General features: G+C 31.6%; 1 protein-coding gene across 1 annotated transcript; it reads left to right on the plus strand.

Annotated features, from left to right (window-relative positions):
* Window positions 1–130: 130 nt before the first annotated feature.
* LOC129225081 (uncharacterized) lies at window positions 131–22538 on the plus strand. Its single transcript, XM_054859635.1, has 5 exons — window positions 131–352; window positions 1675–1743; window positions 14110–14188; window positions 16593–16685; window positions 22324–22538. The coding sequence occupies exons 1-5, from the start codon at window positions 209–211 to the stop codon at window positions 22380–22382; spliced, it is 444 nt and encodes a 147-aa protein (XP_054715610.1). The 5' UTR covers window positions 131–208; the 3' UTR covers window positions 22383–22538.
* Window positions 22539–24534: the final 1996 nt, after the last annotated feature.

The following is a 24534-nucleotide window of genomic DNA, read 5'->3' on the forward strand; positions in this document are numbered from 1 at the left end:
TCTCGACACTCTGTCTGGAAATCAGAGGAATAACGAAGCTTTGATAGGCCAAGAGTCAAGGTCCAGCTTCGGTTCTGAAAACCCAGAAGCTTCTCTCGACATAACCAACGGAGAAAAATCTGATGGCACGGGGCACATCGATGAAGATTTGGCAGCACTTGGCAGCAGCCCCACTAAAAGGGTTTTTGTTGAACCCTATGCAATTGCAATGCGAGAGGGCATGTTCCGTGTTGTCAAATCCAAAGAAAGAATACCAGCAAATATCCTCAGGCTACAACAGGTCTATGATCGTGAGATCATGGCAGGTCGTCCAAAGAGGTCCAACACCCCTAAGGGTAGTGAAGAGAAAAATGTAAGCATTTTTTAAAATCTTTGTTTTTGTTATTTGTTTTCAAAATCCTTTGAGTAAATTTGTTTGCCACCCCATTTATGTCAGCCAGTGGCAGCATTTCTGGGGGGGAGGGGGGATACCCCCTTTCTTTTTCCAATTCGTTTATCCTTCACTCTGTTTTTTTTTCTTCTGCATTTCTGCATTTGTTACATCGCTTCCATACATAGTTTTTCCTGTCAGTAAATTTACTGCTAATTTATTCAGAGTGGTTTCATTTTTGGACATTGTTTATGGGTTTTCTTGGAAATTTATTACTTAACAGTTTTTTTCCTGATGGAATTATACAATAAATTATGGCTCCAGGCAACATTTTGTCTTTTTTGTTTTGTTGAATTTCTATTTTTTGGTGTTTATATTGTCTCCTACTCCACCATATTGCTTTTCTCTTCTCAGATGACTTTTCATTCAGAAGCTCATACTTTGCATCGAAAAAGGTGTTCCTTGTAACACCAAAACATGTGTTTGCTGTAATTGGCATTTTTTGTGCTTCAAAACGTTGGATAACTGATTATTTTAATGAGTCAAGTTGTTAGACTCACATCAGTTTCCACTTATCTGCTTCAATACGTTTAAAACCAGCCCTAACAAAATTTTGTACTTTTTCCCTTTTTTTTTTTCAGTTTTTGCTGCCATTTGAAGTCCTGTGGTCATTTTTTGCCCCCCCCCCCCTACTTATAAGCCCCGATCTCCACCACTGATATCAGTTACTGAAACTATATCAAGATTCAGACTCACATAGAGTTATGCCTCTATTAAAATGAGTTAAGTTATGGCAGAGTGAAATTATGAATGAAAGTGGATAACAATTTTAAGTTGTCATAAAACAGTTGATTATTTTTTTGTTTTCCTACAAGTTAAAAAGCTACTTTTTTTTTTCACAAGGAAAAAATCGAATGGAGAAAAAATAGTAGCAACTAATGAATTTGATTCTGCTTGTCATTGGCAAATTGGCAACCATAAAATTTTGCAATTTCGATGTATCAAAAGAAAGGGTTCTCTCTTTTGCTTATGCTGATAATGTTTAGCATTCTTGTTTATGATGCTGGTGAATATGGCGGTGGATGAATTTGTATATATTATACATAATTTTTAAAATGAAACTTGAAATAAAATGAAAAACACAAGGATTATTATGTGCTGCTCATTTAAGTATGAAATATTTTCTAACTTTAGTTTTCTCTTTTTTTTAACGCTCTCTTTTACAAGAATTTATTTTCTTTTGTTTTCCTACTTATTTTTAAAAACATAATTCTGCAGTTCAATTAGATTTTTTTTTCTTTTAGTCTAAAAAACCTGGTGATCAGACTAAATCTTCAGACGAAGGTCCTTCAACGCCTTCTAAAACAAAAAAGGTGATTGGTTTGTCTTTATTTATTCTTTTATTTTTGTGATGCCTGCATAATTATTTGTAATTTTTGATTTAACTTTGTAGATGTACAACGTTAGAAACCATGTAGAGAAAGGACTATATACTGATTCATGCAAAACATTTTTAACAAATGATATAGAAGGGGAACATAAAAAACATCCAACTTGATTTATTAAATTTTTTTTAAATGAGCATATATATAAAGAGAGTCACAGAGGTTTTAAGGAGGAGGAGGAAGAACTTAATCGCGGAGGTGAGATTCACTTGAGGTGAGGAATTTTTCATTAATATAGGCCTAATGGATACATTTTTCAGGGAATTTATTTTTTCTTTGTTGATACGTTCTGCACATGTTCACTTCTTTTTTTACATTAATTTACGTCCCTGAAATTCAAGTTCACAGAGGTTAGAAGCCACAGTAATCACACTTAGTTTTTAAAGCAAAATCTATCTTCTTGTTTTTCGACAAAAATCTGACAACTTCTTTATGGCTGATATGGTTGAAAAAAAAAAAAAAGATATATACCACGATATATATTGGAATATTGGATATTTATTTTGAAAATATCATGATATTTAGATATTTTTGATGTTTACATTTTCAACTACAGTATTTTCAATATAAAAAGTTATTAACCATAGTAATATTGTTCATTTATTATTAAAAATAACCAATAAGTTATGTACTATATTTTTATGATGTATTGTTACATCATTAATGTAACAAAATAGTATAATATTCCTTCTTTACTTGTATTTTATACTAGTGGAACCCGCACGGCTTTACCCCTAATAGAAAAATTAAAAGATCTTTTGGTTCGCCTGTATAATAACAAATAATATATGGTGAATTTTCTCGCCAATTGGCTTGTACCCACGTTACAGTTCCACGTTATGATAATTTCGTATTTTATCATAGTTTTTTTTTCTTAAAATTGGAGTGGAAAAAGAACCACATTGAATTTTCGAAAAATCGCTTCGAGGTGCACACCCCCATGCTACAAACTAACTTTGTGCCAAATTTCATGAAAATCGGCCCAACGGTCTAGGCGCTATGCGCGTCACAGACATCCAGACATCCTCCGGACAGAGAGACTTTCAGCTTTATTATTAGTAAAGATTCATAAAATTATTAGCAACGTAAAAATTTTAATTCATATTAAAAGTGCCTAATTAAATATTAAACATTGCTCAGAAAAAAGAAAATGTCTTATGACTGTGCACCAACTAATGTATATTGTTTATTTCTGAATCATATAACTGTAGAAGTATTTAGCTAACAGAAAAAAAAAAAAAAAAAGAGAGTAAAACAGCTAATGCTAAATTAACTCCATTAAACTTGATAGAAATGAAAAATGAAATATTAGATATATAAATAATGAAAGAAACCTTGATTTTAAGTCTGCATATTGTGATTATAATATAAGAAAATAAAGATTGATTTGAGGATGCATTTACTATTTTGAAGACTTATGTTTATGCTAATTGAGAATATCGGACATACAGTCATCCCTCGCTACTTCGCGCTTCGACTTTTGCGGCTTCACTACATCGCGGTTTTTTCTAGTTTTTATTTTTTCAAATATAGTAATTAACCTTTTTTACGTGCTCGTGTAAACTTTTTACTTCAAATGAATAAAAAAGTATGTCTTTTAAGTAAGGTGAGCTCTTTTGAGGGGCTGTAGTTGTACTATTTGAGGGAGTGGAGGTATAAAATCTCCGAAGAAAGTGAAGGGAATCGCTATTTCATTTTAACCGTTAAGCACTAACTGAAAAGTATAAATTACTGTATTATTACTAGGAGATAAATACATCTGTCGAATGTAGATGGTGTTCAACAATGTACTAGCTTTTAAAGTTGTATACGTAATCCCTTTAATGAGGATGAATGTTGAGGAAAAACGATACACATAAGGTCACTAACTGACAATTAATTCATCATCAATAAACAGATTGAGCTTTTTTCATTGATTAGTAGTAGTGTGTAGTTTATTTCTCAATAATTAACAGAGTGATGTCTTTTTAGTTTAGTGTATTATTTTGTGCTACATGTTGAATACTATAAATTTAATGGTGGCTAAGGGTGCTGTTATGTCTAGGGTGCTCTATCTTGAAAACCTATTTAAATAGTCGTATAAGTTTTATGCACTCCAATTAGGGAAATATATGGTTTATAAATACATAATCCTACTTCGTGGAAATTCAGTTATCGCGGTAAAGTTTGGAACCAATTAACCGAGATAAACGAGGGTTGACTGTATGTCAAAATATCCAATATATATAAAAATATCAGATATTTTCAATATTTTTGAAAATATCAGGAAGTTTTTGAACCCTGCTGCCACATGTTAATGAGAAATGGCATTTTGTGTTTAGGTAATGGAGGTGAAAATTTATTTTGTGACATGATTTCTTATCTTACTAAAACAAACCAAAACACAATATTAAACAATTAAATATGCTTAAACAATTAGTATTTGAGGCACTTGTGAAAGGAATAATAAATAAATAAATATAGACTTGTAATTAAACAAGTTATTAAGCAAGATAAAGTCACACCAGGTGTGTGACATGCCATGGAGGTGAGAACTCACATGTTGTGAATCAAAAATATATTAAAATAAAAATCATCATTAAAAAAATGTTGGCAGGCTTAAAAAGAGTTATTTTTGATGAAATTAAAAATTATTTTGTTAAATGAATTGTTCCTTAAAGTTTTTGCAGTAAAAGGCATGTGACAGAAAAGTTAACACCTTTTGAAGAATGAGCTAAATGAACCTAACTCTGGGATGATATTATTGACAAAAATATTTTTTTCATGCTAGAAATGTGGGAAAAAATGGTAGAAAAACAGGACATTGTAATCAAACACCTCAAAAACATGCATTTTTTGATCACATTTAGGTTCATATCCTTAAGAAATATGTTATTTATGAAAAAGTAAAATTGTAAGGAAAACAGATAAAAATTGGTTTTGGTAATGTCTACAAGTAACAAGCAGCTTCTAACCTCACTATTTCTGGTGAAAATGACTTGAAAAATTACAAGATGTGCTTCAAAAGATGAATAAAATATCCTCCAAGTTAAAAAGAATTCCAATTATTTCTTTCCTGTTGAAAATAATTACGAAAAACACTAAACTTTTGGCCTCCTGATTTCCCTCCTTAACTAATTGCCGTATTCATGTCGGAAATTAGAGAAAAACTATTTTCCGAGAAAAAGAGCTTTTAATTAATTAAATGGAACTTGTTAAGCACTTTTACTTGTACATGTGCTTAACCGAGGCCTTCAAGATAGGAAAACCATCCAACTAGCAAATGACGTCATCGTTTGTCGATCCACAATGATATTGGGAAGTGAGCACTTCGATTAATATTTTGGTTAAATAAAACTATTTGGTTTATTTATTATTGTCTTCTGTTATTTTAGTAGCATTACAAGTTCTACTTTTTCATTTGAAAACATAAAAAGGAACCGATAATCATACATTAAAAAATACACTGAGCTTAATTCATAGTATTTGACATAAAAACATTTATAAGTCTTACAAATTATTCAAATAACTAAACACGATTTTATTTTACAATCATGTTAAAACAAAGTGATAAATAAACACAGTTTTATTTTTCATTAGAAATTGTTTTTTAACTAATCGCATTTTAACTACTCGTATATTGTATTGAAACATTAAGTCTTAAGAAGTATTCAAATAAATAAATGAACTTTCATTTTACAATTACATCAAAACAAAAAATAATATTACTATTGTATTTGAATAAGAATTAAATTTTAAAAAATAAATAAACATTTTTACTTAAGAAAACGGGAAACATGACTGCAATATGTTTCAAAGACGTAACATCAAATTAAAATACATAATACCAGATTATTAATGTTAACTTAGCTGAGTAAATTTATACTTTTAAAAAGACGTGAATGCTTGGGTGCCATCCCCCAAAGTAGACGGTGCCCTACCCCATTCAGTTATGAAAACTTCAAAAAATTTAGATCAACATTTTGCTGAGTATGCTCTTTTAGGAAATCAATGTGACAGTTTTGTGACAGGGGGAAGGGAGGGGATAACAAGAAGTGTGACATCACACGTTGTTTATAACAATATGCTCATGTTGAACAGCGTTACATGTAACAAGGAGGAGGGGGGGGATTTGTTCAAAAGTTTGCATAATACTTTATAGACAGCCCCTTAATTCAATTTATGTTATAGTTTCAGAGTTCCTGAAAGCTTATTAACAGAAAACCCAAGGAGTTCAAAAAATATGTAGTTCAAGATATTTTGCCCTTTTTAAGCATAAACAAACAAGCACAGAGCATTTGACAAAAGCATGTTGTGTATCCACTGCTCAAAATTAATCTTTCGCAAGCCCAGAAATTATGAATACCGTTAACTTAACCACAATGTGTGCATAAATATCATAAAACTTAAAGACAACAGTGAAAAAAACCATATATATTTTTTTTAATTTACGCACAGAACCAGCTTGTTTGAATAACATTGCAGGGGTGTAGTTGGGGGGGGGGGAAATGTTTGAGTATCGAACCCACGACCCCCGGCGTTCAAATCTAATCTATCTCAGAACTACGGAAGCCCATCAAGGAATGTTTTTTGATCAAAATAACACATGCTAGCGTATGAAACAATTTAATCGAAACGAAAAATATAAGATTAGTTCAGTTAAAAGCCTGTTTCAATAAACTTGTTTACATATTAACTGAATATCAACACCAAGTTGCGTTGCTTCTGATAGCAACAAGTATATTTGCAGGAAATTTTGACATATGTATATTGTCAGCTTGGAAAATCCATTTCGAATAAATGCGTGTACAAAGTTGAAAAAATAAAGAAATAAAAAGTAGCAAGTTAACCGTTTCAAATATTAAAGCAGTATACTGAAATTACAAATTACAGACAAAGATATCAGAAAGGAAACTGACAATTGTTTGTGTAATGGAGGAAAACTTAAGTAATCTTAACTGCATAAAATGTAAATTTGTTTATCTGAGAAAAGTACTTACCTCCGAACTTTAAAATTTATTCCATGAGGCGCCCAGCTTTTTTCTTCACATGCAGGTTGTTCGGAAGCGGAAATCGCTGACTCACTTTCTCTCAGCAGACACTTATATTATATATATATATTTTAATTGCCTCTACATTCCGGTACGTGGAAAGGATGAGATAAGTCCAACAGTATTGTATTCAAAAATGTGCAGCCGAAGTTACATATTTCCTATTTCATCTATTTCAACCAGAGCAAGAAGCACTATTGTTTAACTGGTAGACTGCACTGCTTTCAAAGTTTCGCGCCAAGTTCATAGATCGATGACTGGTGGCGTAACGAAGCGGGGGGGGGGGGGGGGGGGGGGGGGGGGGGGGGGGGGGAGTTGTCTGGCCTGTTATCACGTGGGTCTCGGCTTAACCCTACTATGCATCAGTATAGTATGTTATTATGTACCAGACTTTAAATGAAAATCATAGCCTACTGAATATCTCGGTCAAAGTAACCTGTTCCAACTAGTTTCACAGTGGGAACAGCGTTTAGACTGAATCATTATTTTTGCGAATTGCAGTATTTTTTTTTTTTGATATTTATTTATTTATTTTTTTCTGAAGTTATTAATTCGATTTGGATGACCAGCAATTCAAACAGTAGGTATTCAGATAGTCAGAGATCGATTACAGACAATAGTTGGCCATTTTGATAACATTAAACAACTGGAATCATTAATCTTGCTCACATAAAGCAGTGTAAGTGAGTAAAAAAAGCGTGAAAGCATTGAAGCAAAAAAGAGTAAAAGTGAGAAAGCATTGTGAGAAAGTAAATTTCGTAATTTTTTCATATTGAACTTGGAAATATCTCTTAAACATTTATATTGATTAGATTATTTTAAAACTTTACTTAGTTACATGAGACTTGTCCAACTAACTGAAAGTAAGGAAAAAACTGTTGAAATCTCTGTTTTCCTAAATTTGAGATGTGCCGAGTCAAGTCAAAAGTCTGAAAAAAAAATAAGTTTTGTAGAAGCAGGGCATTATTATTTCGATAACATGAATTTAACTGAAAGGGAAAACAAGTACCTTTTTGTGATGGTACTTCATAAAGACTTAGAATTAAGCAGTTTATCGCATTTTTTGAGACCAAAATTTTTTACTTGACATTGAGGCCTGTAGCTCTAAACCTAGGTGCCAAAAGTTTTGGATTGCATAAGTTATTGCATACGAGCAAACAAAAATGTTTGTTCGTTTGCAATATTTTAGTCTCTCACATAATACTCAAAAGGATGGATTTTTTCAAGGGTCAAGCTACATTTAAGGCAGTGAGAAGCAAACGGATGTAGTGGACATTTTCAATTTTTGAGTAAAACGCGTATATAAAGATAACTTCATAGGTAGGCTTTCATTCATTTTTTTTTCTAAATCATACTGAACAGCAGCACCTACCAGGGCTACCAGTATTATCTCTTGCCCTAAGACAGAGGTTCACCTACCATTTGCACTGGTTACCTCAAAATTCTTAATTTTGCCACTTACATCCCGTTGCTTCTTACTGCCTCATTTGTGGTTTTAAATATATTCTTTTTTATTATTCAAATGCAAATATTGATTTTAAAATTTGATCCCTAATATATTCTTCAACTTGATATTTTCTTAAAATTTATCTTGATTAAAAATCATTTTTTGAAGAAGATTATAAATTTTAGACCTTCTGTGGGATACCTAAATATTTTTTTATCATGTAGAAATGTTCTTTTGAGTCTATGGGGGAACCTTTTTATTCACTAGAAATTTGAAGTTCCGAAGAAAGTTTTCTTGATTCCGCCTAGTGCACAGTTCACATTTTCACGAGCAAGTCAGTGCGGGTTGCCATTGTACAACTTACTTGAAACTTCTTTCACAAGTCAGGGTTCGTACGGGTCATCGAATTCCTGGAAAGTCATGGGGAAAAAAAGTGAATTTCAGACCTGGAGAAGTCTTGAAAAATTTAAATTTCCACTGAAAGTCATGAAAATTTATTTCAGGTCATGGAAAAATGTCCTGGACAGAGATAAAGTAACAGTAACTAAAAGGGCATTAGAAATCTTGAGTAATTTAACAGTAATAAAAGCTATTAAAAGTGGCAAATTGAAAGATCCCAAAATCAAATCTGAATTTTGAAAAATCATTGTATCCACTTCTGTTGCAGCCGCTTGCCTTTTTTGCGATGTGATTTTACTATTTTAACATCTCTTATTTGAATTACTGTTATTTTCAGCACTTCTTATGTTTCATATTTTGTAGTAGCAAACTTGCACGTTCTTGGTTTTGCCACGCCCACTCAAAAAAAAAAAAAAAACAATTCAATTGCATTCAAGTTTGATTCCATCACTCGTAAGAACTTTGTTATTAAATTTATCACAGTTTATCTTAATTTTTTGAAGGTTTTAGATCTTTAGTCAGGTGATAGAATACAGAAAAAGGGGAATTCTAATACTCTAAAACAGTAGTGCCGAACATAAGTCCCGCCAAACTAATCCATGCGACCCACTGCTACGTTCAATGTTAGAAATCACACATGTTCTGGAATTTCTGAGTCTATTAATTTCTTTGCATTTGAAAATGTGCAAATAAGTAAACAAAACAAGTACTTTTGAATCAGAAGATTGATTCATTACTGTATGGTTTTTTTCAAAAAAATGTCTGGTTTAGAAACATAAAGAACTAAACTATGTGGCTTTACTTTAAAGAACCAAAATACTGTCTATTTAGGTGGATGATTAAATGCACTGTTGACACTAAAAGGCAACTTTTGAAGCAAATTTATTGAAACTTAGTGATGACTCATTCAACCTTTGTCCCGTTCATTATCATTCTGCCTGTTTATAAAAAAAATTAGACATTTAAGCATCATAATTTTTAATAATGTAAGAAAAACAACGTTAGAAGAAGCAAATTTGCAAATTACAGCAGACACGTGTTTCGGCGTTACAGGGAACGCCTTTTTCAATGCAAAAAATAATGAGCTTATGAATGAAAAGACATCCGACAAAAGCCAAGAGCAGACAAGCATGCAGCTTAAAAGATAAAAACAGCGCATTAGCCAGACACCAATGAGAGAGTTATAAACCAATCGGGAACCAATAGGAATGCAAAGGCCAAAAGCTTTCTCTTAGGTACGAAACCCAGAAAGAAAGAATTCAATTGGACAAAGATTAAGCCAAAGCTTAAACAAAACAGCCATGTGATTTTTCAGTATTTTTACTGAATTCAGTACTTTTTGAGAGAACAGGATACTATAGGCCGAAAAAAAAGGAGAATTTGAAGTTTAATTCAACACAATCCAGTTAATTTCATGCATCCAATTTTAAATAATCTGTTATGTAGATATAAAAATACAAGGGAGAGCTTTCAGCTGTAGTAAGATATACTAACAGTTTTGTGTTAGTTCACACAGCCATGCAGTTTCAGTATTTTTCATCATGTTTGGGACACATGTCTGACAAAAAGAAAAGAAATTGTCAGTAACCGTGAACCGCAAGAAAAGAAAAGCTGAATGGAAAACCATGAAATAAAATAAACAGAAACATAAAATATTCGAAAAAAGGAAAAGAAGAAAAATAGAAGAAAATTGGGGGGGGGGGATGTCAACAAGACAAAAAGGTAAAAATAAACAAAGGAAGATAGATAAAAATGAATGGGAAAAAATGGGGGGGGGGGGGGGAATGGGGAAAGGACAGTATTAAAGATATGGGAGCCAAATGTTGGAAAAATATGGAACTGCACTAAGATCGTTAACTAAGTTAGAACTGTTCCTCAAAATATGAAAGGATTCCCAAAAGTCAAGATCTGATGAATTGGGGCATTTTTGGATAATCTGATAAGAGTTAAAATCAAAAGAGTGATTCGAATCCCAACAATCTTGAGCAATACTAGACTTATTTGTTGTTTTTTCACATAATTTTGATGCTCTTTTAAGCGAATTTTTAAAGCACGCCAAGTCTGTCCAAATGTAAACTTGCCTATATTGGACAGACTCGGCGTGCTTTAAAAATTCGCTTGAAAGAGCATCAAAATTATGTGAAAAAACAACAATTAAATAAGTCTAGTATTGCTCAACATTGTTGGGATTCGAATCACTCTTTTGATTTTAACTCTTATCAGATTATCCAAAAATGCCCCAATTCATCAGATCTTGACTTTTGGGAATCCTTTCATATTTTGAGGAACAGTTCTAACTTTTAGTTAACGATCTTAGTGCAGTTCCATATTTTTCCAACATTTGGCTCCCATATCTTTAATACTGTCCTTTCCCCATTCCCTCCTTTTTTCCCATTCATTTTTATCTATCTTCCTTTGTTTATTTTTACCTTTTTGTCTTGTTGACATCCCCCCCCCCCCAATTTTCTTCTATTTGTCTTTTTTTCCTTTTTTCGAATATTTTTTGTTTCTGTTTATTTTATTTCATGGTTTTCCATTCAGCTTTTCCTTTCTTGCGGTTCATGGTTACTGACAATTTCTTTTCTTTTTGTTTAAGCTTCGGCTTAATCTTTGTCCAATTGAATTCTTTCTTTCTGGGTTTCATACCTAAGAGAAAGCTCTTGGCCTTTGCTTGCATTCCTATTGGTTCCTGATTGGTTTATAACTCTGTCATTGGTGTCTGGCTAATCCGTTGTTTTTATCTTTTAAGCTGCATGCTTGTCTGCTCTTGGCTTTTGTTGGATGTCTTTTCATCCATAAGCTCATTATTTTTTGCATTGAAAAAGGCGTTCCCTGTAACGCTGAAACACGTGTCTGCTGTAATTTGAAAATTTGTGCTTCTTCTAACGTTGTTCTTCTTACATTATTGTTCAGCACAAAGGTATTTATTTATCTTATCATAATTTTTGTTTCACTGCATTTTTACTTTACTTAAATTTAAATGATGAAGACAAATAAGAATAGTTTAGTTTTTTAAGTATACACTTATGTTTTTTACATTACGAGTAAGTGCTTCAATGAGGCTGTAGCATTCATGTAGATGTTTTGCTAAAGCTCATTTCCAACAAGAAGTTCTGTCTGGAACTAGACGAGCCTACTTTCCCGTATACCCATACTACTTTCTAGTACCTGATCAATTTTCTCAAATATAGCTAAAATCGCAAATTGTTTCAAACATATTTTTCCAATATTTCTAGGAATACAATATTCCTCACTCATCTAAAAAAATTAAATGCGTAAAAAAAAAAGAAAAAAAAAACCAACAAATAAAATAGCAGCACCTTTTAAACAAAGCAGCTAATACATTTTTTTCCAAAAAAAAAAAATCTTCAACAGCTTTCAAAACGAAAAAATACTAATTAAAATTAATAAGCTCATTAAAATAAATACATCATATCAAAAAAAAAAATCGTTTCTTTTTCTCCTGTTGCCGAAAATAATTTTTTAAATGAACTAATGCACTTATCAAGATAAATAAAAACAATAAAATGTCAACGTAAAGAAATACTTTTCATTGTCGAAAAAAAAAATCGTCTGCACATATCTTTATGTAGAGACATAAATGACTTCGAGTTTATTCACCGAAAACTGAATACCTAAATAAAAACTTTAGCGTTAAAATAAAAACAAATCACATCAACAATAATTATTTCTCAGTTAAAACCATAGCGTCGGAGTCGGAGTCAATCTCATTTTGGGATAAAGGAGTCGGAGACGAATATCCAAAAATCGGAGTCAATCATTTGTCCTCCGTGTATAAATTTTTGCCAAAGCTACGAAGTCGGGGAGTCGGAGTCCGATTAATTGTCGGGCACAGGAGTCGGATACGGAGTCAAGTGCCCCTAAATTCTCGGAGTCGGAGTCTGGAGTTTGGCGTCAAGAGCTATTTCCAACAAAATTTGTTTGAAGTAAATCCGCCTTCAAGTACGGAATCTACATTGACTTTCAGTTTTCCCGTAGGCGCTAATGTTAAGGGATTTGAACGGTTCAAAATTGAACAGAAAATTGTTCAAATCAAAAATATATTTTATGTACAAGTTTTTCATCAAAAGCTTTTTCCTACAAAGTTTGTTTGAAGCAAATTCGCCTCACAGTTCGGAATTGCCTTGAATTTCCCCATAGGAGCTAATGTTAAGTTTTTTTGAACTGTTCAAAATTGAACAAAAAATAGTTCAAATTAAAAAGTGAAATATGGGAATGAGGTGTCCTTGCCGAGATCTTTCGAACAAAAAAAAGTTTGTTGAATTCGGACTATTCATTCAAAAGTTATTAGGGGGGACAGACAGACAGACAGACCGACAGACATTTCCCCATCTCAATACCCTACTTTCCAATTTTTAATTTTTCGATATTTATTTAATTATATTATTTATTTTTGACTTTTTTTTTGTTTTTCGGGATATTTTTAAGATGCATTAAGCCCTCTTTCATGCTTTTTTCTTCTTTTTATGACTTTTACTGGGAAAGTAGGCTAAAAATTAGCAAGTTTGAGATTGAATAGTGCTATTCTCTTCGTGAACAAGGTCATGAAAATTTTTATTGAAGTCATGAAAAAGTCTAGGAAAAGTCATGGAATTTTTTCATCCAAATAGAGTATGAACCCTGACAAGTGCTTTGATGTAAAAGGAGAAAAATAAAGAAGGGCTGTCTGTGACAAATACTACTGACTTTTTTCTGAGACACCCTTATGCATATGTCTGACTCATTTGAGTGGTCCTTCGATTGTTCTGCTTGATGTTTTGAAACTTATCCTCAGCGTTATCATGACAACTAAGTTTGAATTTGTATACCTAGCACTGCATGAAAACAACTAGGTTCTGCTCTGCCAAAGATAAGCCAAGAGTTTTCTTTATTAACCGTTCAAGTGCGGATGTTCCTATTTAGACACAGAAAAAAATGACTAACTCCGACACTTGGATTTCATGTAATTGGTATCAGATTTTGACTAAATTTGCGAAAAATACGTATTGATTGTTTTTCCTATTTTTATATATTTTGAAGTATTTAACATTTGAAATTGAAACAAATGTGATAAATAGTATCATGTATAGCAAGTATAAAGCATAATCCATTAAAAGCCTTAGTTAAAAGCTTAACGTAACACGCCAATCTTCTCAAATGCCCAAAATATTAGATTTAAAAAAAAAAATTTCTGAAAATTTCTTCTTGCATTGCGTGAAGGAATGCAAGCAAAAATTTTCGCCTAAGAGTCCTATTTTTATGAAGCAATTCAATATTTTACCTTTGGAACATAGAGCAGTGTTTAAAGGGTTAACATAGAAATTCTTTATTGTAAATTGTTTTTATGAAGTGAATATGAGCTTTATTATAATTGCTTATTATTTTTTTTTTAAATTAAAATTGGCTTTTCCACCATAGCCTTCATTGGGAGCAAAGGGGACTCCGCCTAAGCCAAAGCCTTCATCCTCCTTGCTGCGATCGACCGAATCTCGTCCAGGTGAGTTGTCTTCCCCTAAAAATTTCAGTGGTTAAGGTTTGCATTCTTCCTGTTTGAATTGTTAGATTTTCTTCAACAAGTACTTCTTAGTGCAAACCCTGGAAAGTATCAATTTTATCTGACTATCTTAACTTTTTTTGAATTCCTACATTGTTAAAAGTTACGTTGAATGTGCATTAGGGTGGTGCAAATTTTTGAAAGTGAAAATTTTTTGAGTCTTACCCACCTATTTGGTCCCAATCAGAGATGGCACAAAGTGCAAATTAACATGTATCACTAATTAAGATTTTACTTTTACTTTGCAATGGCAGTACCAGTAAAGCATGTTTCTAATGTTTCATTAGAAATAGATAATATAAAGCATTATTTGGAATATTAAAGACATGCTGTACAATTAAGTTAATGTTTATAAAAACCAACTGATATGATCAAATATTAATCCATTATTTCAAGTATTAATCTAGAATTTTGAAGTGAATGAAAAAATAATGCTGCAAAGTACCTAAGATTATGTCCAAAAATATCATGAACTTTGAAGACTTAATAACTTATGACTTAAGGACTTAGTAGCTTTATTATCTGAAGAAATGAATCTACCTGATATATTCATCATGCAAAACTTGGGAGATGAAACAAATGTGTGAGTTTTGGGAGAATTATCACAAAGCACTAAAATTTATTGAAGGAAGCCAGTTACGAATAATTTTACTGAAAGGAATAAATGTATATTATAAAAGAGTCTAATGAAAAAATAATAACCATTGAAGATCAATGCTTGTTGCAGGTTGTCCCAAAATATTAGTGTGCATATACTGATAGCAAAAGAAACTTTGCTAGGCACTAGCACAATCACATCCATGCTGATTTAAACTAGCGATGAAACGAAGCTTCGGCCTGTCAGAATCATGAGCTGTGATTTGGCTGCTTCAGCCTCAAACAATTTACGTTCCAAATTTCCTTTTACAATTTATTTCATTAAAGAAATATTGTCTTTTAAATTCAGAATTGTACTTTATGATAAATCATAACAGAAATGTATATTTAATATTAAAATTTATGTGTATTGAACCCTTGGAGCCAGAATTCATTCAACAATTAATAAAATGTTTAATTCTATTGAAAGTTATGTTATATTATATTTAGTTAATAATTAAAAAGCTTAAGTTTTAAAATGATGCTGTATAAATATACTGCATTAAACATTCTTCAAATTTTTCTAGCTTTGAAACTTATAACAATATTGATGTTATTTATATTTACAAGGGCGGATATACGACTAATGGGCATCCTTAAATAATTTGTTTTAAAATTATATTTTATTTAAAAGTTATATGTACAATATTTCAGTTTTTTAAATAGATGCATCAATCTGTCAACGTATTTTAACTTATTTTGTATTCATTGATCACGATTATCAACAATAAACTAGGATTGTAAAACATGCAGATAATTATCAATACATAAATTAAAGCTACATATTATTATTATTATTATTATTTGTGTAAATCAAAATGTGAAGCTGTTGTTCAATCCAATAGTAGCACATCCACCCTAGTTCAACTTTCTAAATATTTGTTCTGAATAGTTAAAATCCAAAAATGTATTCAAAATTAGTTGATCAAAGTAAAAGAAATTTCTAGATTAAAACGTGAAATAATAGATTAATATTTGATCATATCAGTTAGTTATTATAAACATTAATGTAACTGTAGAGCATGCCTCTAATATTCCAAAAAATGCTTTATATTACTTATTCTAATGAAAAATTAGAAACATATGCTTTTGTGGTACTGCCAGTGCAAAGCAAAAGTAAAATCTTAATTGGTGCTATGTATTAATTTAAAAAAAATACAGTAGAATGAAAATGTTGAAAAAGCTAAGAATTGTAAAATATATGGAGAATTACATGATGCTACATACATTTATTGTGCATTTAATGCTTAAACTCAACTTACAGAGCAGCCAAAGCTCCGGTCATTAGTTAGTCAAAACTTCAGTATTCGGTGCTTTGTGCCATCTCTAATTTAAATATTATTGTTGTATTATAGTTTTCAACTTACAAAATGCTAAAGATTTAAATGCAATCAAGTTTTGTTGCTTTCTTAGCCTTTTTTTTTTCCTTTTGCATTTATTGGGTAAAAACAAATATTACTAAACTTTGAGGATGCTGCTACAGGATGTTGCCAGCTACCTTTGCTGGGCTTATTTTTCAATTGTTTCTAATATAAATGCAGCATATGTTTGGAAAATTATAATTTGCCAATGAATCAGTACTAAATGTAGGATTTTGGTAAATATTCTACACCTGTTTGCTGGTCATTTTTAGGGTTTTTTTCCATTTCTTCTGATGACCATAAAATTTTATGTTATGATTGAATGTCCTTTAATGTTCATTTTCTTCTAGAAGCCGGGCAGTCCAGTAGTAATAATAAAGTCAAAGCATTGGAAGAAGAGAGGATTCGGGCTTCTAAAGAGTCAAGGAAATGGTTGAAAATGGGTGAGTGAAAAAAAAGGGAAATATTTTAAGATTTAATTTTTAAAAATGTAATTTGACTAAAAGATTTTAAACATATTTTCAAAAAATGATTTGTGTTAATTATATTTTTTTTTTCAAAATTGTATGCTTACTTTTGAATATTTATTTATCTACAGTTTTGAAGATTTATTTCACACCGCTTTGATTTTTTCTGATCCTATTTTTGATATTGAAGCTATTGTTTTGATTTTGCTTTTTGTTGATATAATACGTATAAGTCACAGTTGTTCAGCAATTTGGGTGTGTGTGGGGAAGGCAGACTTGTCAACTTTTGCGGATTATCCGTAAAATTTACGGATGTTGCTTAAACTTGACGGGCTTATGGATAGTCTCGCGATTTTTACAGTTTTTAGCTACGGTTTGCTTTGAAACTGTTTTTTTAATCAAATCATAACTATTTATTCAAAAAAATTTTTAAAAACCCAGATTCACTTGAAAAGTAGCCAAAAAAAAAAGCGTTCCGTTCCCCCAAGCTACCTCCTTAGGATTTTAATTATCCTAAACCAGCGGTTCTCAACCTTTTCCTTCTTGCTAACCCCTTACAAACTCCCAAAAAAGTTTGTGAACTCCTTGAGTACTAGGTAATAAGTAACAAGCAAAAAAAAAAAAAAAACACACACACACACATAGACACACAAGCACACACACACACACATAGACACTAAAATTTGGGAAGTTTTTTTTTAGTATGATGCTGCTCCATAATGAACAACAAGAACGAAAGCATAATTGGAAAATACAGAAATACAAATATTGCTACGAACTAAAATTATTGCTAAAATGTGAATGCAAAACAAATTCACCAAAAAATAAACACAGTGATTATTCTGCACTGAGCTTCAATCAACTTTGAAAAAAATTTTGAAATGGAATTTTTGTGTTGCAAGAGGAGATGAAATTTTTCTGACGCAAGGTTATATTTATCTCTGTCACTAAATCAGAAGTCAAGTAAAGAATTATCTTTAAAATCCCTTTCAGGGAGCTGCCTCAGATTAACTAAATGAACTTTTTTCTTCCAGTAAAAAGAGAAAGATCTCTAGGTTTATGTTTAAATTCTAGGTTTATTATGTTTAAATCTTCTTGAAAAGGACTATGAGCCTAACTGTTTGATAAGGATATACTGTGCACATTAATTGTTTGATTGCTGAATAATTTTCTTGTAATTATCAGGAACCGTGCTAAGGATTTCAAATTGTTAGCCAGTAAATTAGTCAAATTTTAAAAGTTTTAGCCAAAGACTAACTTTTTAACACTTTAATGTATTTTTGTCTATAGAAATATTTAATCAGAGAGTAAAGTATAACTTAATTTTTGACAATTTTTTGAGGATAAGGGCAAGGGTCAATCCAGGAATTCTTGTCTGTTTTTAGGAATTTTGTGGAAAAAAAAGCAAAGTAAGTAGTTTTTCAACAAATTACATGTAATTTTCAAAAAAACTAAATATTTTCTCTTTAGAAAAAAAAAAAAAAGATGATACTTTAAGCTTGTTATGAAAGAAGAAAGTATTTAATCGAGCAACAGTATTTGATTTCACTGCCTCCGCATGCGCTTTCTGTTAGAAAGCTATAGAATGGCCAAGAAACAAGATTATTCAGACTCGTACAGAAAAAATGGCTAAAAAGACTTAAAGTGATATTTATCATTCTTTAATAAATTTGAGGGTAGAAATAAAAGCTTTTAATAGAGTAAAGACTGCATTCCTATCTTGGTCCCATGTTTAAGACATCGAACACAATGAAATAAACAGGCCATTCGACAAGGCATCCGCCAACAATTTCTACTCGGTAACCACCTGCACACTCAATATTATTGTTGTCTTAGCGAATGCTGTAGACATCTAATATCATTTAGTCAATATTTAGCAGAGTGATTGTTTGGAAATTCGTAGATGAACGACACACTTTTTGAAAACGATAACATTTATTTTCTAACTAAAAACATTAAAAGCAACTTAAAATAAATATATATGAAAAGACCACCAGTTTACTTTAACATGACTGCATACCTGATCACAAACAACACAGAGTCTAAATCTAACATGGCTGAGTCAACATCTTCCCTTGCGACTAGCACATGCTCAACGTTTGTGTAAAATGGCTAAGCTGCCCAACTGTTAGGAGTTGGGTAGAGAGTAGCAACTCACTACCTCCGGTGAGTGAGAGAGTGTCGTTCAGCAAGTACACATCCGCTTGTATCTCAAAACCATATTAACATATTGATGCATGATGGGATATGAAAGTTTTCAGATGCTTCGGTGAGGTTTCGGTGACCTTAAAAGTTTTAATGTTGTTGGAAGGGAGGAGGAAAAAAGCAATAGGAATGCCTAAAAATAAATTTTGCAATTGTTAAGCTAAAATGTGTATTTTTATCGATCATAGCTGGATTTTTTTTTGAAAGTGAAAGGCCGCTGATAATTGATAACTTACTGTATTTGCTTTTTAAAAATTTTATATTCATATCATTTGAATTTTTTTTTTGAAGGAGCTGATTAAATTAAAATTATGTTTTTGGTTTTGGATCAGCACTAGACAGATAGCATAAAACAGAGAGGAAAATTGCAGCTCATGCAAGGTATGGGATTCAAACCCACTGCCTCATTGCTCCACAAAGGCCAATGTCAGGAGTGCCCACCCGCCTAAGACATGGGCGTCGCTGGCTCTTCTTTATCGAGGGGGACGATTGATGTAATGCAGAACAATCACCAAGAGGCTATACCCCCCGCCCTTTTTTTTTTGAAAACGGAAACTTTAATTTAGTGATATAAAAAGAAATGGGAAGCCTTCCATCTCAAAAATAAAAAGAATGAAATACTCAATAAAAGTAAGAATTAAATAAATACCTGGGTGCTGAAAAGTAAAAGAAGACAAAACAAAGTTCATAGCCACAAATTTTCAGGAAACAGCAAGCATGTGTTTCGGAGTTACAAGAAACCCTTTTTCTATCTTAAAGAAGGGAGTTTATGGATAGTTCATTTTTATCGGTCGTGTTTGTTCATCAACATGACTTCTGTATATTATCTATGAAATTTTATCAGCATTAAGCTAAAAATGTTTTAACAATGAAAATCGATGAAAGCGGATTTTTTTTGCAAATTTGTTGGAACAATATTAATGAAAGAGCATTTTTCTTTTAAAAAATTAAATCTACTTTTGTTGATAAAAATATTTTTTTAAAAATACAAGCGAAACTTATAAAGGTTTTTTTTTAAAAAATTGATGTTTCCATACGGGAACGTTAACGTTCAAAATGCTAAAAATGCGATCAAAAACCACCTCAAATAAGCGTATTCTTAACGTTTCAATAAGATAACTGAAAATAAAAAGTTATTCTCTAAATGAGAATCTTATCCCATTAAAAGCGAAGCAAACAAACATATTTGAAATCTTGGACCCTGTGGATAATATAGCTGAGCTCATCAAGAAAAGAAGCAATAAAATAACAATATTTTCACTTTTTATTTTCAAGGGAGAACAGTTATTTCACAAGCAGCAGTTTTAAATTTCCAAAAAAAAAAACACTATTTATTAGATAACGGACCTCCCCTCCCCTGGTATTTTGTAGTGCAAAATACCAGGCATTGCCGTAAAATGCAAAGAAATAAATTCCGAGAGTCGACTGAGCATCGAACACAAAATTGAATATCCATTTGATCACTGATCGTAAATATATCAAGATAATAGTGATATAAAAATATCAGTAACTTCAATGTTAATTTATAGCAGCAGAGTAATTAATTTTGATATATTTTGCATTATAATATTTTTTATTTCTTTCTTTAACTTACTTTTTTCGTTTCGCATTTACTATAAACAATAAAAATAACATGAATAGAAAAATGTATTCTTTTAAATCGGTTTTTATTTTTGAAAGATAAGGAAGAACAAATTGATTCATTTCTAGAAGGATAATAGCAAAATAATCCGTACGATTTAATTTTCAAAGAAATAAAAGTATAATTAACAATGTACGTAAATTCACACATTGACCTATGATACAGCCAAAAACCTTTTTCTTTAAAATAACAAATTAAATCAAAACTTAATAGCTTTCACTTTTCTTTTATAATCTTATATCAATGTTCATTTTGTAAATGAATTTAATTATCTAGAGAGAATTTTTTAGATTTTAGATCAAAACTAGATGCGCAAGGAAGGGGCATTCTCCTCATTAGGTTTATAAAAACTAAAAGTTAAAAATACAGCTTTTATTTAGGGTTTATAATTCACTATGTTTTTTATAAAAATTATGAAGTCATTAATCTTTGAATGTCGCAAGTGCATCATAAACTTCTTTTTAGTGTCATTCCTCATGGCAATGAAAATTTAGAAAACCTTAATACTGTTAAAGCTAAAGAATCAGATGTTAGTTACGCCTAAAATTTGGAAACTTTTAAAATAAAAATTATTTTTAAATGCTTAACGAGCTACTTTAGCAACTTTTGTCTGCAATTTTTGTTTTCAAAAGGCTGACTGCTATTTTATATCATTTTTTCTTTTAGTATTTGTTTCTCATAACCATATTCAGTTGCTGCTTAAAGTTCTACAAATATCTATAATTTTCGCATTTAAGATTTTCTTCTATAATCAATTACTCAACTAATCAAGACAGATGTTTCAAGTAATGTAGTAAATATTCAAAAAAAGCAAAAAGTTTAAAAATTAATTTGAATTTTGATATCTGGAATTCAATTTATGTTTTTCACAATCACGTGTGTGTTTGTCTGTGTGCAGGCATGATTTTGAGTATGTGTGTGTAGGTGTGGGTGTATGTGTGAGTGTGCATGCCTGTGTGTATGTATAGGTTAGTGTGCGTAGTTTGCGTGCCTGTGTGTATGTGTAGGTGTTTGTATGTATGTGTGTATGTGCACGTGTGCATGTGCATGCATGCTTATGTGTGTGTGTGTGTGCATATATGTGTGGGTGTGTGTCAGCGTGCACACATGTGTGTGTGCATATGTTTAGGTGTGTGTGTAGGATATGGACGCAACCTGGAAACGGTTTTCGCTAGACGAGCAGCATCGGGAGGCCCGATGGTGGTGCTGCAGAGGGAGGCGGGTGAAAAATAAAATCATAGGAATTCAAAACAGTCAAATGAGAACAATAAGCAATGTGATTGCTCAAAAAAAAAAAAAAAAACATAAATCTGTACCCTTTTTTTAGTTTTTAAATTCTTTGGAAATTTTAAAGTTACAAGTTTTATGTTTTGTAGAATGACTTCTCACAATTTCTACCTAAGAACACAGGTATTATCTATTTTGTATTAGTATTCATCTGGTTTTAATGTACAGGAAAATTTCTTTTACCTTTTCATTTTATTATGCATGCTTTGCCATTTTGTCAACTAGAGATTTATTTTAGAGCAATATTAATAATGTTTATTTTGAGGCTGTGTTAGTAACATCATGCTATAGTTTTAAAACCTTAGGTGTTGCGCTTTAAGAACATTAAACACTCCTTGTTTTTTTTAATTATTTTCCCCAAAAGTTACTGAAGATAAGTCGGCTACCCTACGTAGGGAAATTGCAGAGAACTTAGTGAAATGTTTTGTTAAGAAGTTATTTTGTTTTACAGCAACTAATGATGATTTTCCATCATTACAGGAGAGTCCGACGACCCTTTTCATACACAGAAAATACGAAAGACATCCCACCCCCAATAAAGCAGCTGTGCCTTAAAATTGAAGACAGCAGTTTGAAATATCCCACACGCACAAAGAAGAGGTACTCTGTTGGACATTGAGCTGCTAAATTCTCAGAATGCAGTCTCTCGAATTTCGGACCATCGGATACTCCGACCACGATTTCCTCAACTGCAGTGTCCTGAGTTTTTAGACCATGGAGTTCTCTGACTGCAGTTTTGACAGCAGTCTCTCGAATTTCAGACCAGATAGTGTCCTGGCTGCAATTCCCTCGACGAAATTGGGCATTACTTTTCATCATGATTATTTAAGTTTTCAAAAGTGTTGCTTATGTTTGTTTTCTCTGGAGGCCATGTTTTTGCCAATGATCTCATGTTTGCTCCTACCTAGAAACCATCATAGCTTATGAATACTATGAACAGAAAGTAGGGTTTTCAATAGATCTTGCTGTGTAAATGAAGCATGCAGCCTTGCTTTGAAACTTTTCACTAAAAATGAACTATACACTAAAACTTTGAAATGGTGCTATTCCAAAAGTTTAAATTGGCTGCAACAGATGTTGCAAAGTCCTTCTTTTAAATGAATTATTTCTCATTTAATTGCTAGCAACTTTTCATTTCCTCTATGAATATTCATTTCATTCAATAGCAATGTTTTTGCTTTCATTTAAAAGTAATGGAAGCTGTTTAGTAGTGCTTTTTTGAGAAGGAAAGAATGGATTTCATTTTTGTGAACTTTTGTTTTAAGTGCTTACAAGTGTAATTTATTGTGAGACTCCTTGATTGTTTGCTTTAGTTATCAAAGTTGCGTTAATCATTTAAAATGTCTCCTCAAGAATCTCTATCAATTAAATATTTTCTCTACACTTTGTTTGCCATCATTTTTGCTTCTGGCTGCATTGCATTATATATTTTAGTCGTACTAAACAAGTTGCACTTTGTTAAGTGATTTACAATGCTTTCGGTTTTAAATATTTTATTATAACACATATTTTAATCAAATATAGGTTTTCTCATCAAGATCAGAAATTTTCACCTTTTTACTTAATACTTTTTAAATATAATGTCAAAAATCCATGAAAATTACCTGTACATCTTTTCTTTGCAATAAGATTTTGTGTATTGTCCAAGTATTCATGGCCTGTGTGTGATATTGTTATGTTTCTTAATTATAGTGGCAGTAATTGTATAGAGGTGCTATGTCATACTTGGGAGCTACTTGGAGAAAAGTAGATAAGTATTTGGCGAAACATTTGCAATTAAAATTATCCCAAGTGTACTAAGTGAGGCTTTTGTTTCTCAAGTGACTGTTTTTTTCTACATTTCTTTCTTTGTGTTAATGAAGAAGGGCAAAAGCTTATGTAATTATTTATATGAAAAAAAAAGTTTGAAATTGTTTTTAATTATTTATTTATTTTCTCAATTATCTTACAATAACTTATGCTGTTGATGTATTTTGACATTTATTGGTCCAAGTTGATGTTGTATTTTCCCTGTTATTATTGATTCACTAGTAAATCCCCTGTCAAGGTATGACGGGGGGAAAATTGCTTCTGCATTTGAATGAAGCAATTGCCTGTTTGGTGATATTTTGATAGTTGAATTTTTAACCCCCAACTCCTGTGGATTAATCCTCAACTCTAGTGGATAGCGTTAATTGTTGACCTCTTTCTCGTTTCTTTATTTTCGTAAAACGACAGTCTTACCAGTAAATTACCTGATCCAGTTCAGCCTTGTGTCAAAATGATGCATTCCTTTTGCATGTCAAAAAATATTATCAAATTATCGTGCTGTGACGTGAGTTTCATTGTTGGTGACGTCAGGAGCGTTACTCGATCAGTGAATTCGCTATTATATATCTTGCCTCAAAGCAACAGTAAGACATCTAATCCCAGGAATAACACTAAGATAACCTACTGTTGCTCTGAGATGACAATATATGAGGATTGTATCGATTTTTAGTACAAGGCTGAACTGTTATGACAATTTTTATTCAATTATGCATTTTGTCTTATTTGTTCAGCAATCATTCAGATTGGTTTGTTTAGACAACTATAAAGCTATTGATAGAGCTTGTGATTTTCTATTGTGTCACTTAGATTTTGTGCACCCTTCTTTTCTCCTTTCTCTTTAGCTTTTTACTAATGAATTAATTTATTATTTTAAATATAAGA

This window comes from Uloborus diversus, chromosome 6 (assembly GCF_026930045.1).
Source record: "Uloborus diversus isolate 005 chromosome 6, Udiv.v.3.1, whole genome shotgun sequence".
In the NCBI taxonomy this organism is placed as follows: Eukaryota; Metazoa; Arthropoda; class Arachnida; order Araneae; family Uloboridae; genus Uloborus; species Uloborus diversus.

Coding starts and splice junctions, on each gene's coding strand:
- LOC129225081 (XM_054859635.1), top strand. CDS start 209: ATGCGAGAGGGCATGTTCCGTGTTGTCAAATCCAAAGAAAGAATACCA. Junction 1,744..14,109: donor CGCCTTCTAAAACAAAAAAG/GTGATTGGTTTG, acceptor TTTCCACCATAG/CCTTCATTGGGAGCAAAGGG. Junction 14,189..16,592: donor ATCGACCGAATCTCGTCCAG/GTGAGTTGTCTT, acceptor ATTTTCTTCTAG/AAGCCGGGCAGTCCAGTAGT.